Source organism: Plecotus auritus (assembly GCF_963455305.1).
Source record: "Plecotus auritus genome assembly, chromosome: 8".
In the NCBI taxonomy this organism is placed as follows: Eukaryota; Metazoa; Chordata; class Mammalia; order Chiroptera; family Vespertilionidae; genus Plecotus; species Plecotus auritus.
Genome location: NC_137782.1, coordinates 112,439,330 through 112,453,319, shown reverse-complemented (window position 1 = coordinate 112,453,319; position 13,990 = coordinate 112,439,330). Strand labels below are relative to the sequence as shown.

At 41.3% G+C, this 13,990-nt stretch overlaps 1 protein-coding gene across 2 annotated transcripts in view; it reads right to left on the bottom strand.

Moving 5' to 3' along the window:
* ANAPC1 (anaphase promoting complex subunit 1) overlaps nt 1-13,990 on the bottom strand; it is a 113,346-nt gene that overhangs the window by 53,605 nt on the left and 45,751 nt on the right. For both annotated transcript variants that reach the window (XM_080685835.1, XM_080685836.1), the window contains exons 25-27: nt 12,368-12,546; nt 9,194-9,408; nt 1,649-1,767 (exon numbers count right to left, since the gene is read on the bottom strand). In XM_080685835.1, the coding sequence (XP_080541961.1) occupies nt 1,649-1,767; nt 9,194-9,408; nt 12,368-12,546 (513 nt within the window). The remainder of the gene's footprint in view (nt 1-1,648; nt 1,768-9,193; nt 9,409-12,367; nt 12,547-13,990) is intronic.

Here is a 13,990-nt window from a genome sequence, read left to right as displayed (position 1 = left end):
ATCAGGTGAATGAGCACTATAAAACCTATTATAACCAATAACAATGGGGAAAGAACACTCTCATATCTGGCAGAAGTAAAAGCTCATGCATCCAATCATGTGCCAATCTGCTGTATCAGAGCCTTAAAATCTTGTTTTAGGAGTTCTTCTAAACAATTTCTAAATAAGATGAATACACCCCAATATACACTTATAATAGCAAAAAATAATAATTTCCAATAATACCAGTCTGTTTATATAAATTATATTCCACTAAAAGAAATACTCTAGAAAAGTAAAAATGAAGTTGTTGATTAAAAATGTGTATACAGCCTGGCCAGTGTGGCTCAGTGTTTGAACACCAACCTATGAACCAAGAGGTCACGTACAGTTTGATTCCCAGTCAGGGCATAGGCCCAGGTTGTGGGCTCAATCCCCAGTAGAGGGCGTGCAGGAGGCAGCCTATCCAGGATTCTCTCTCATCATTGATGTTTTTAACTCTCTCCCTCTCCATTCCTCTCTTAAATCAATAATATATATATATGTGTGTATATATATATATACACACACACACACACACACATATATATATACACACATATTTAAAAGTGTATACAATATCTACATACATACATATACACAGTTGTATCCATAGATATACTAGATACAGAAGGATGCTCATTATATAGTAAATTTTAAGATACTGTAATTTCTAAAACAGATTTAAATTTTCTGATAATTAAGCAAATATAAAATTATAAAATTCAGAAACATATATACCAAAATGTTAACACTAGTGGGACTTCAGCAAGTGAAACTACTGTAATATTTTCTTGTTTTTGTACAAGGATCATCTATATATATAAAAGCCTAAGCGACTGAGCAACCAATCGACCAGTCGCTATGATGCTCACTGACCACCAGGGAGCAGATGCTCAATGCAGGAGCTGCCCCCTGGTGGTAGGTGTGCTCCCATAGCGACCACAGCTCAGCTGACCTTCAGGCACCAGGCTCATGGCTGGTGAGCGCAGCTGCAGCGAGGTGAGCCTCTCCTGCCTCCATGGCAGCGCTACCAAGCAGCAGCGGGTGGCAGGCACAGCAGGGCCTGGATGAGCCAGTACAGTGCCCGGCCTGGGCTCGGGGTCCTCTCCAGCCACCTGCCGCTTCAGTACTACTACATACTTCAGGGGATGTCAAACTGCCGGATTCGGCCAATCTTTGCAGGCCAGGCCCCGGGAGGATCAGGTCGAAACCGGCAGTCCAATATCCCCCTAGGGGTCCTGGATTGCAAGAGGGCGCAGGCCAGCCTGAGGGACCCCACCAGTGCATGAATCTGTGCACTGGGCCTCTAGTATGTTCATAAAAGACATAAGACATTTTAAGACTAAATACTTCTACATATTATACTTTATGATTATTTAATGTTTAATAATGTTACCATTATCCATAATGTATTTCTAAACTTTCCCAATTACCTTTCTATATCTTGAAATGGTCTCATTAAAAGCAAAAATTAGTAATGGGATACGTTCTATTTCCCTCAATGTTTAGTTCGTTTTGCTATTTGAGCAGCAATAACCACTAGAACAGCTACTAACAATATGTAAGACCACTGAAGATAAAAAGAGCATTTCACTTCCTTTCTCATTGAGCCCAGAATTTAACATACCTGTCAAATTCAACTTAGGAATAGGCAATGGTTCCGTTGGAACAGGATGGTATGAAAACAAGGTAAACATCCCTCGTCCTACTGGAAGGGCCATAGTTCGCTGGCACAACTGGAGCAATCTATAATAAAAATTAAAACCAACATGTGAAAAAATTTTAAGCAAAAATATTGGAATGTAATCTGTGGCAATTATTTCAAAGGAAGGCACACTGTATAAAATGAAGTCACATCCAGGAAATCCACAAAGATGTGGTTGTATCATCCCAACATGGTCATTCTCACTGTAATACTTTTGCCGACCCCCCCTTAGAAAGTCTAAGGGGAGGCCCAATTTCTTTTTTTGTTTCATATTTGCTTTGAATGAAAACCAGCTGGTACAGACCGGCCGGAGTGGCTCAGTTGGTTGAGCGTCGTCCTGTTGCACCAAAAGGTTGTGTCTGTCTGTGTTTCTGTCTGTCTGTCTCTCTAAGCATGTCCTCAGGTAAGGATTTAAATAAAAAACAAACCACAACAGCTGGTCTATAAACCAAGTCAACTCTCCCCAGGTATCCAAAAAGAGAAACCTAAAAGTTCCTAAAAAAAAAAACACTCTCATAGGAAAATATTATACTCTTGGTTCTCTATGTTATTTTCAGTCTAGTTGCCCTCAATACATCTGGGTTCCTACTCCTATCCTTTTAACAGGGAGACTCTGTGGTCTGTACTCAAGGAAGGAAAGGAAGATTCTACAGTGAAAGGTCAACAGATTTCATGGCATCTCTAGGAAAAAAACAGAATCAGTTTCCCTTATATGATAGCTAGGATTTACAGGAATGATAGACAGCACCATGTATCAGTGATGTGCAAGGTTCAAATGGCTTCTATGAGCTACTTGTTTTTATATTAAAGTAAATCACATTCTGTAGAGCACCTTAAAACAAAACAAAATCAAACAAATATGAAAGCAAGGGCATTATAACCAGGAAACACTTATAACACAAGTGAAATATCTCTCCTGAAGCTAACATTTTCTCTGCAGACAGCACTATTCACAAGCATGCTCTCTCCCTAACTGTACACACTCATAGTTGTTTTTCTAGTTCACTGGTGAGGAAAATTTTGCTATCCTAAGATTCTTTGGGAACAGTGACTACATTAATCTAGAATCATGGAAACTCAAGGCCAAAAGGCAACGTCCCATAGCATTTCTTTAGCAAGATCTTATATATAATCCACAACATTATCATAATGGAAACAATTAATACCATATCCCTTCCATTTATAATGCCACTGATTACAAGATACATCACTATTTCCTGAGGGGCTAGAAAAGAAAAAGCATCCTCACTTAAACTATAACAACTATTGACTGAAAGACATTCTGATTTCAGAGACAGTAAAAGGTTAAAAAGAAATTAGCCTCACAAAATGAACTCTGTTCATGACGGACTGCACTGAGGTTTATTACACACTGAGCAGTGTTACCAGCATTATGTAGAAACTAGAGGCTCGGTGCACGACATTCGTACACTGAGGGGGTGGTCCCTCAGCCCAGCCTGCGCCCTCTCAGGGAGCAGGCCTAAGCCGGCAGGCGGACATCCCCCGAGGGGTCCTTAGCACTGCCATGGAGGCGGGAGAGGCTCCTGCCACTGCTGTGCTCACCAGCCGTGAGCCTGGCTTTTGGCTGAGCAGCACTCCTCCTGTGGGAGCACACTGACCACCAGGGGGCAGACACTCAATGCAGAAGCTGCCCCCTGGTGGTCAGTGTGCTCCCACAGCCAACCTCCCGTGGCTGGCCAACCCCCCGTGGTCCCTCCCTCCGGCCGGCCGGCCCTGATCAGCCCCGATCACTGGACAGGCTGAGGGACCCCACATGTACATGAATTTGTGCACCGGGCCTCTAGTATATAGATAAACTTGTTTAATTAGACCTGCTTTCTGATTTAGCTAAACTTTTTCCAGCCCAGTGAAGCACCCAAACTTCTCTTTCAGGTAATTGTCAGCAACATAGCAGTAAATATCAACTTGAAGCAGAGTATTATTGTAGATCATGCAAGGGGAACAAGAGGTAAAATATTTAACTGCAGCAGTGTTTGACTATATTCTGTGCAGTGAGAAAACCTGAAGTCATTTTCAAGGTCCACCATTTCTTACTTCTTTTCAGTTGGGTCAAGTTTCTAAGCTTCCTAAATCTCCATTTTCTGGCTAATGAAAAGAAAACAGGATTCCACTGAGTCTCCTATCTACCTACTCCAGGACTTCTGTGAGGATCAAATGAGATGAGGCATGGGAAAATGCTTCACAGACATTTGGTTAAAGTGTAAAATGTTTCCACCTGGCTATAAAGCAAGTTGTGTTCCTGGGCTGAATAAACTCCAAGGAGGCTAGTCGCTAGGGAGAGAAAGCCAGGCGTTGCTTCATGACATCATTACCCAGATGGTCGGACACTTAGCATGTTAGCCTTTTATATATAGACTAGAGGCCTGGTGCACGAAATTCGTGAACATGGGGGGGGAGGGGTGTCCCTCAGCCCGGCCTGCACCCTCTCTAATCTGGGACCCCTCGGGGGATGTCCAACTGCTGGTTTAGGCACAATCCCCACAGGACATCCCTCTCGCAATCCAGGACTGCTGGCTCCTAATCACTCATTTGCCTGCCTATCTGATCGCCCCTAACCACTCTGCCTGCTGGTCTGCTCACCCCCAACTGCCCCTCCCGCCGGCCTTCTCACCCCCAACTGCCCCCCCTTGCCGGCCTGACCACCTCCAACTGCCCCCCTGGCAACCTGCTCGCCCCCAATTGCCCCACTGCCGACTTGCTCACTCCCAACTGCCCCCCCCTTGCTGGCCTGCTTGCACCCAACTGCCCCTCCCTGCCGACCTGCTCACGCCCAACTGCCCTCCCCTCCTGGCCTGATTGGCCCTAACGGCCTCTGCCTCAGCCCTGCCACCACCACTTTGTCTGGAAGGTCTCCTGGTCTAATTAGCATATTACCATTTTATTAGTATAGAAGAAGATAGATAACTCACTTGATACACAAAACCTTTTGAGGTATGAATGCTACAATTGTGCTTCTTATAGAGGCAGCAACTGAAGCAGCAAGAGGTTAGTAATTTATTCAAAGTCACCCAGCGATATTGGCCAGGCATAGCCCAGAGTCCATGCTATAGACTATTCTCTCACACAGCATCTCTGTCACTCCATTTCCTCATTTACAGTGACAAATAGCTGTGTCCATATGGGAAGGAAATAGAGATAGGAAGTTATGATGACTCAGACCTTCAGCAGCCTGAAGCTAAGTGTGGATGGTCCTTCCCTAAAAGTTGTAAGTCCCAGAGTAAGAAAGAAAAAAACAGTGGCAGAGATGACAGGTAATAGAGACCAGGCAGATAAAGGGACTGGAGAGAATTTTAAAACCTAAACTGAACTATCAAAACAAAAAGACAACCTACTGAATGGAAGAAGATATTCGCCCATGTACATCTGATAAGGGGTTAATATCCAAAATTTATAAAGAACTCATACTACTAAATACCAAAACAAACAAACAATCCAATTAAAAAGTGAGGAGAGATCCTGATTAGACAATTCTCCAAAAAGGACATAATGGTGTTCTTAACCATCAACAAACAAGAATTTGTAAATTTCCAAACCTGCCACAAGTGGCACTTTCCAAGACCTAAGCCCATCATTCTTATCAAGCTCCAAATGGCAACAAGTTCTCCCCACCTCCACCAAGCACACCAATACCTCAGGCCATGCCAGAGAACTTGAGTGTCCCCTTCCTCTAGAAGGCTTTATATCCCTGAGCCCAAGAGCTAGGGTGGCAGCTCTCCCAGGAGATGGCGACCAGAGCCGCTTGCATGAATTGAGGAAAGAAAATAAGGGAGGAGATGCCAAAGAGGGCTCCCTGAAAAATACCAACTTATCCCCTGTACAAAAAAGTGGCCATCTAGGTAATGATGTCACGAAGCAACGCCTGGCTTCCTCTCCCTAGCGACTAGCCTCCTTGGAGTTTATTCAGCCCAGGAACACAACTTGCTTTATAGCCAGGTGGAAACATTTTATACTTTAACCAAATGTCTGTGAAGTGTTTTCCCATGCCTCATCTCATTTGATCCTCACAGAAGTCCTGGAGTAGGTAGATAGGAGACTCAGTGGAATCCTGTTTTCTTTTCATTAGCCAGAAAAGAAAAACCTGCTCTCCAAATAGTGCAAATACCCAAAGAAAACAAATAACATATGAAAAGATGCTCAAAGTCACTAATCGTCAGAGAAATGCATATTAAAACCCAATGAGATATCACCTCCCACCTGCCAGTCAGCATGGCTATCATCAATAAATCAACAACCAAATGCTGGCGAGGATGTGGAGAAGAGAGAACCCTGGTGCACTGCTGGTACGAATGCATTTGTGCAGCCACTGTGGAAAGCAGTATGGAGGTTACTAAAAAAATTAAATATAGAACTATCTTATGACTCAGCATTTCCACATCTGGGCATATATCCAAAGAAATCTAAAACACTATTTCAAAGATATATGCATCCCTATGTTCACTGCAGCATTATTTACTTTCAAGAGCCAAGATATGGAAGCAACCCATGTGCACATCAATAGATGATCAGATAAAGAAGATGTGGTATATACATATACGTAATAGAATATTACTCAGCCATAGAAAATAATGAAATCTTGCCATTTGCCAACAACATGGATGGACCTAGAGGGTATTATACTAAATGAAATAAGTCAGACAGAGAAAGACAAATACCATATGATTTTACTTATATGTGGAATCTGAAAAACAAAATAAACAGACAAGCAGAATAGAAACAGACTCATAGATACAGAAAACAAAATGATGTTTGCCAGAGAATGGAGAAGAGGGGGTGGAAAAGGTGAAGGGATTTAAGAAGTGCAAAGTGGTAGTTACAAAACGGTGATAGGGATGCAAAGTACAGGAGAGGAAATCAATAATCTACACTAATAAAAGAGAAACATGCAAATTACTATCACTCCATTACGCCCAACAGCCAATCAGAGTGAGTATGCAAATTAACCTGAAAAGATGACAGCAGCCCCACCCCCCAGCCTCTGCGGGCCTGTGTGTGTCAGAAAAGTCCGGTGCCAGCGCCTGAGGCTGGGTGCGGCCCAGGAGACGAAGAAGCAGCCTGCCCCATGATCCCAGGCTGCAGCCAGCCGGAAAAGTCGCCCACACTGCATCCCAGGGAAGACGGAGAAGCCGCCTACCCCGCAGTCCCAGGCACCAGTACCTGCAGCTGGCTATGGCCTGGGAGACGGAGAAGCCACCCACTCCACGGTCCCGGGTGCCAGCACTTGTGGCTGCAGCCCAGGCAAAGCCACCTGCCCACCATCCCTTGTGGCTGCAACTGGCCTGGGCGCCTATGGCTGACCAGAGGGAGGGAAACCCAGATCCCAGGTGCCTGTGGTCGGCTGGAGGTAATCCTGGGTCCCAGATATGGGGCCAAGGCAGAGGTGGTTAGGGGCAACCAAGCCAGCAGGGGAGCAGTTAGGGACAATCAGGCTGGCAGGCAGAAGAAGTTAGGGGCAATCAGGCAGGCAGGCGAGCGGTTAGGAGCCAGCAGTACTGGATTGTGAGAGGGATGTCCAACTGCCGGTTATCCCGAGAGGTCCCAGATTGGAGAGGGTGCAGGCCGGGCTGAGGGACACTCTCTCCCCCTGCCCTGTGCACGAATTTTGTGCACCAGAGCCCCTAGTATTGTAATAACTATGTATGATGCCAAGTGGATGCTAGAATTATTTGGGGGATAACTTCATAAATTATATAATGTCTAACCACTATGTTATATATCTGAAACTAATGTTATCTAATAAAAGAGTAATATGCAAATTAACCATCACTTTGCAATGAAGATGGTTGCACCCACAGCCAATAAGGAGGGAATATGCAAATTGACACAACAAAGATGGCCACGCCAGCCGGAGCCATGGAGCCAGCTGGAGAGCGGGCAAGAAGGTCTGGCATCCTGGGTTACCAAGCCTGGCCGGAGAGCAGAGCGGGAGAGCGGGTGGGAGTTCCCAGTGCTTTTGGTTTCTGCAGCCCCTGGACCAGAAGCAGAAACCACAAGCGTGGGGAGCACCAGGAATTTTGGGAATCGTAGTTCTGGTGGCAGCCCCTGGACCGGAAGCAGAAGCCCAGAGCGCGGGGAGCACCAGGAATGCTGGGAATCGTAGTTCTGGTGGCAGACATGTTGTGTGATCTCCTAGACACTGGAGCAAAGTGAGCCTGGAGCAAGTTACTGTTGCGGGTGGGGGATGGAGGGAAAGCAAAGGTGAGAGACATAAGTAAAGTCAGAAGATTGTCGAGGAAAAATTAAAAGGAAGATATCCTGCAACTTCTAGGAAATCTCCACCAATGGAGCAAAGAAAAAAAAAAAGACCTCTATTATTCTGTGAGCACGAAACCAGACTGGGCTAGGGTCTCAGACAATTTGCTCATATGATTGCAAAGACAGATAGAAACTTCACTCTTTTATGTAGCCAGGCAGATAAAATGCACAACATGCACGTTTTTGTGGAAAAGGACTTAACAGCACCATTTGCTATACACCCTTTGGTAAGTCACCTTTTTGGTGGCCATCTGTATTAGTTAATTGCCATAATCAAGAGTAAAAATTAAAACTTTTCTATCTCTATGACAAGCAGGTCCTTACAGCTTGGAGCAGGGCAACTATCTATAATAATAAAAGTGTAATATGCTAATTAGACCAGGTAGCCAAACGACCTTCCAGACATCATTGCAGACATCCTTTCGGACGAAGCTGTGGTGGCAGGGCCGAGGCAGACAGAGGCAGTTAGGGGTGATCAGGCAGGCAGGCAGGTGAGCAGTTGGGGAAATCAGGCAGGCAGAGTGGTTAGGGGTAATCAGGAAGGCTGGCAGGCAAGCATCCCCAATTGTGAGAGGGTGCGAGCAGGGCTGAAGGACCGCCCCACACCCCCCCCTGGACGAATTTTGTGCACCGGGCCTCTAGTATAAAATAATATTGAATTTCAACTATAATTGAAAAAAATTAAACTGAATTGCCCCAAGGCAACAATTCTGGAATGTTACATTGATTACTACTGAATTGTACAATTTATCAAAGGATAAATTAGTATTAGCAATGTAATAAAGAATGTAAGTTTTAGAGAATGGCAAAAGAGAAGGCTTATACAATATTACATATCACTATTAGAGTTTCTAATGGGAGCAAGAAAAAAATACTGGTGTAAGTTTATACTGAAAACAATACAAGAAAAAATTCAAAGTATTTTCCTGATCAAGAAGCCCAAGAATGACTTCAGTATTTTCCTTTATAAATTCTTAAGGTAACTAAGAGCAGAGAGCTATATTTCAAGAGGAGGAGGGTCTGGAGTATAACACTTACCTAATTAAACGCCAAAATATGTTGAAAATGTATAGAGTATTAAGGTTGGATAAATACTTAAATATATATGGTACTTTTAACTTTAAAGTATCCTTTTTTTTGGGTTTTAGCATTAAAAAAAATCCCCGACGAGAGGTAGTTCATGCTTTCAATTACCTGTTTTCCTTCTCCTCAATGAACTCATGGTCACTGAGCTCTGGGTACTGCACCACATTGACACGGACAGGATGCGCACTTTGAAGAAGCCTCCGCACATCCTGCACCCTTAAATCTTCACTCCATATGAGTGACATAACCTCCTGATTCATGTCGTTCATGCCATCATCTTCCTCCTCAGTCTCTGTTCCTGAAGGAACATCTGATGAGAGCACCTGAGTAACAGACTTGGTTGTAGTGACAATTTACAAACCAGTCAACACGCACTGACTGACAAGCACATGTCCAGGATGACATATATGACCACCAACAGAGAAAAACTATGCATTCAAAAGCAGGCAGGCCTGGATTCTCATTGTGTACCAGGACTCTAACGTAGAACTCTCTGTTATAGCACAATTAAACTGCCCACTTAAAAATTCTTTATTGAGCCAAGAGAAGAAGTTTAAATTTGAGATAAGAGTCAGGAGGAGGATTCCTTTGAAAGGGTCTGAATAAATTGTAAAAATCTAACTATATCCTAAACATCCTGAAAACAGATTACCGTAAATGGATATGACACCCCCCCATTATTACTTAAGAACCCACACTAATTTAAATATTGTATTTTATTAATATAAGCAGAAAAGAAAAACATGCAGAATATGCAACAAGGGTTGGAGGAAGCTGAACAATACTTTCTCCCTTTAGTGCTTTAAATACAATGGATCATGGCTGGTTTTCACTTTTGTTTGTAAATATGTTCCAAATAAAATTTCTTAAAGGGAAGGGATTGAATGTAACAAAACAAATGAAAAGGATTCAATCCTTGATTATCATTCTGTCCTCATAAGCTCAGTGTATGCTTTTAGTATGAGTCTTCCAGTCCAAGTACAGTCAAACTTTAGCTCTCAAACTTCTCCCATCTTGAACAATTCGATTCTCAACCAGGTTGTTCATGGAAAAAAATGGGTTGTTGAATAAGCTTTGGTTCTGGACCTGACAACCCTTTCATGTTGATACATCAGAATGACAAAAAGCATCTCTCAGGCCATAAACAAAAGAGAGAATGCAAGTCAGTTTACTGCTAAACCTAGGATTATTAACCTCTCAGGAAATAGTGCCGTGAATATTTTTGTGTTGTTTTGTTTTGTTTTGCTTTTGTTGCTGACTAAATGGAGGACTGGCGCAATTTTAAAACTTACAGAGGCCATCAAGAGTGCTAATATCACAATTGCCTGTGGTCATTGTGAAAAACAATGACCACAGGCAACTGAAGAGGTAGAAAAACTATTGGATAGAGGCAAAGCAGGTAGCCAGTGACAGCATTTTGGAGGCAGAGATATGTGAAAAAGCAGATGCCACATACTGACCTCCTTGAAAGAAACTGGGGAACCAGTGCTGAAAGTGATTCATTTAAGGCTAGTGGGGGTGGTTCGATAAATTTTTTAAAAAAGAAGTGTTTGTTTATAGGTTAAATAGTACATTAGACATGTACTGTATATAAGAAAGGTTAAAACAGGGAATCATTTGGGGGGTTGGAAAGAATTAATAAAATTTACATTATTTCTAAAGGGAAAAAATGATTGTTTTCCAACTAATCACTTCTCAAAACAGCCTTCTGGAACGAATTAGTTAGAAAACCAAGGTTTCACTGTAATTCAGACTTCAACACAGATTTGAATAGCATGAAATCTTCTTTTCTCTCAATAATGTTTTATATTCTTTTAACAAAAGATTAAATTCTAGTTAAAATGCTAGAGTTCTGTCAACATTTAATATGGAAACAACATTAACATGGAAAAAAAATAATGGCAGATATAGCTAAATTATCACTTTTATTTAGTTCTTAAAAATTTATTATGGTTCCTATGAAATATCTAATTTTAAAAAGAAACTATATTTTAATGGGTGGGTTAGCTATAAAATATAGACCTAAATAGCTGGTAAGTTAAATTTAGATGAGTTATACAATATAGCCTCAAATAACTGAACTGAGTTTAGACAGAATTACTTAAAATGACAAATACAGGTGAATTTCAGTGCTAATGATGTTACAGTGCTCTTACTCTAGTAAGTGAAAAGAGGTCTAAATGCTAAAACTTATCTTGGCCAAGGAAAGAATAAAAATTTTACTAAATTCCCTCATCCCCCCCCCCAAAAAAAAAAATTGGTTTTCTGTTTAAGACAAAACAAACACTAACTCAAATTAGAGTTGTTATGTAGGTGCAGACTGAAGAGCACTATCTGGTCGGACCCTGCAGAATATGGATCCCTATGGAAACAAATTCTGTCAGTTTCATGAGGCAGCACTAATGTCAGGAATAAATTTTGATACAGGTTCTGAAGCACCAGTAGCCTAAGACCTGATGTGGATTATAAATAGTCAAATGTGTTGATTACTATCTGTTGGTTCAAAGGCTAGTAAGAGATTAGGCAAATTTTCACTGTCATCTCTGGACCCTCCTGGATGCTCACAGTAATACAGCACTACCATTTATGATTTTAAAGTTAACTCGAGTTTAGCAATTTTAAAAATTCCATTTTTAAATTTTTAAAGAGGCTGATTTTAAAAGAAATAATTGGAGAGAAATAATGTAATTCACTTTCTACCTTAGAACCCATTCTTTAAAAAACAGATTTAAAGACTGATGAAGGACAGTATTCAGAAGGGATAATAACATTAAGACATCTTTCAAACAACATTAGTGCCCTCTGCCCCCTCCCCCTCAAAAATCCTTTTCCTGGGGCTTCGGTTTGATGTGATTAAATAGATATATTTACAATATTTAAAGGTTAAATTCAAGAAAGCCAACTCATCAGAAATGTATGAAACAGAAAACAGTTATATATTAACTACTCAAATTCAGGATCTATGCTCTTGCTTTTCCCACATAATTATAAATTAGTTAATTACCAATACAATATAAGTAGGGAATCAACCATGGTAGTTGCTCTACTGATCACTCAAGGTGAAGAAAGATCCAGGAAAGACAAAGTATTCCAAAATCTCCTGTTCTCATGTTTAATTTACAATTAATAACATTTGTCCAATTATAAATGCCACCTGGCACATATTTAATAAAGACAACGTAATATACACACTTGCACAAAGACAAAAGAAATGTAGAACATTTCTACTTTGATGTTACTAAGGTTAAAACTGAACCTTGAACTTTTGGTGTTGACACTCACAGATTTCCCTTTGGGTAAGTTTCCTTCACAGGCCTGCTTGGATAGGTCCTGGCGTCCAATCAAGAGACACACAGCCTCTGGCCAGTCTGCAGCAGGCTGCTCTCGACAGTGATAAATTGCATCTCTAATGGGAAGAGCAATTCCAAAGGGAAGAGTTTCCAAGTCTCTTAAAGTGAAACCTGATGGTGAAAGGAAAACATTTTTCCTTTGCATTTAGACTTGCCACTCTCCTGTTTACCCTCTGACTAAAGTTAGTAAACATCTATTCTGACAAGAAAGACAGAAATTCGTTTTATCATCTTACTGCCAGGCTAGTGTCTTGACATCAGGGATTAGTAGAAAAGGTCTCTTTACAAAATTCTAAAAAACCTTAAGAAAAAGACAACCAAAACAATAGGAAAACCACTAAGGACTTAAAAACCATTCCATAGATTAAATACAGAGTCAATAAACATATGAAAAGATGGTCTATCCAATGAGTGATCAGGGAAATGCAAAATTAAAACCACTAGAAAACAGAAGTTCATACTAGCCTGACAAATACTGAAGTCAATCATTATCAAGTATTGGCTACTATGCACAGCAACAGTACTTCTCAACCACAGTTGATGGTGGTTACTTGATGTACTGGTACAACCAGACTAGAAAACACTTGGCATGTACAGATAGGCTGACCCCTATGGTCCAACAATAGCCATACAGAAACTTGTGCACATGTGCACCAGGATACAATATTAAAATATTTGTTAGCAATGTTGTTTCACTATGGCAAAAAAAGGCAAGGGAGGAAACATCCCAATTGCTTGCATCAATAGAATGGATAAATAAGGCCCAGCCAGTTTTGATCAGTGGAAAGAACATTGGCCCAAGGACTGAAGGGTCTCGAGTTTGATTCTGGTCAAGGGCATGTACCTCGGTTGCAGGCTCGATCCCTGGCCCCCACTGGGGCACATTCAGGAGGCAACCAATCGATGTGTTTCTCTCACATGGATGTTTCTCTCTCTCTGTCTCTCCCCCTCCCTTCCACTCTCTCTAAAAATCAATGGAAAAATATCCTTGGCTGAGGATTAACAACAAAATAAAGAATGAATAAATAAGTTTTAATATTTAAACAATGAAGTATTTAGCAATGAAAACGAGTGACCTACTGCTACATGAATCAACATGGATGAATCTTTAAATAATATTGAGTCCAGATGGTGTGGTTCAGTGGTTGAACTTCGACCTTTGAACCAGGAAGTCATGGTTCAGTTCTGGGTCAGGCACATGCCCAGGTTTTGGGCTCAATGCCCAGTAGGTGCTGTGCAGGAGGAAGCCAATCAATGATTCTCTCTCATCATTCATGTTTCTATCTCTCCCTCTCCCTTCCTCTCTAAAATCAATAAAAATATACTTTTATAAATTTTTAATAATAATATTGAGTAAAGAAAACAAGATAGCAGAAACATTTATATTTTTATATCTGTTTACATAAAATTCAAAAATATAAAACTCTAAGCAATATATAAAGATGATAAAACTACAAAAAAAAACGAGAAAAGGAATATAAAATTTAGGTACGACAGTGGTTACCTTTAGTGGTGGGTTGTGTGGGAGGACACCATGCAGAAGTAAACACACAAG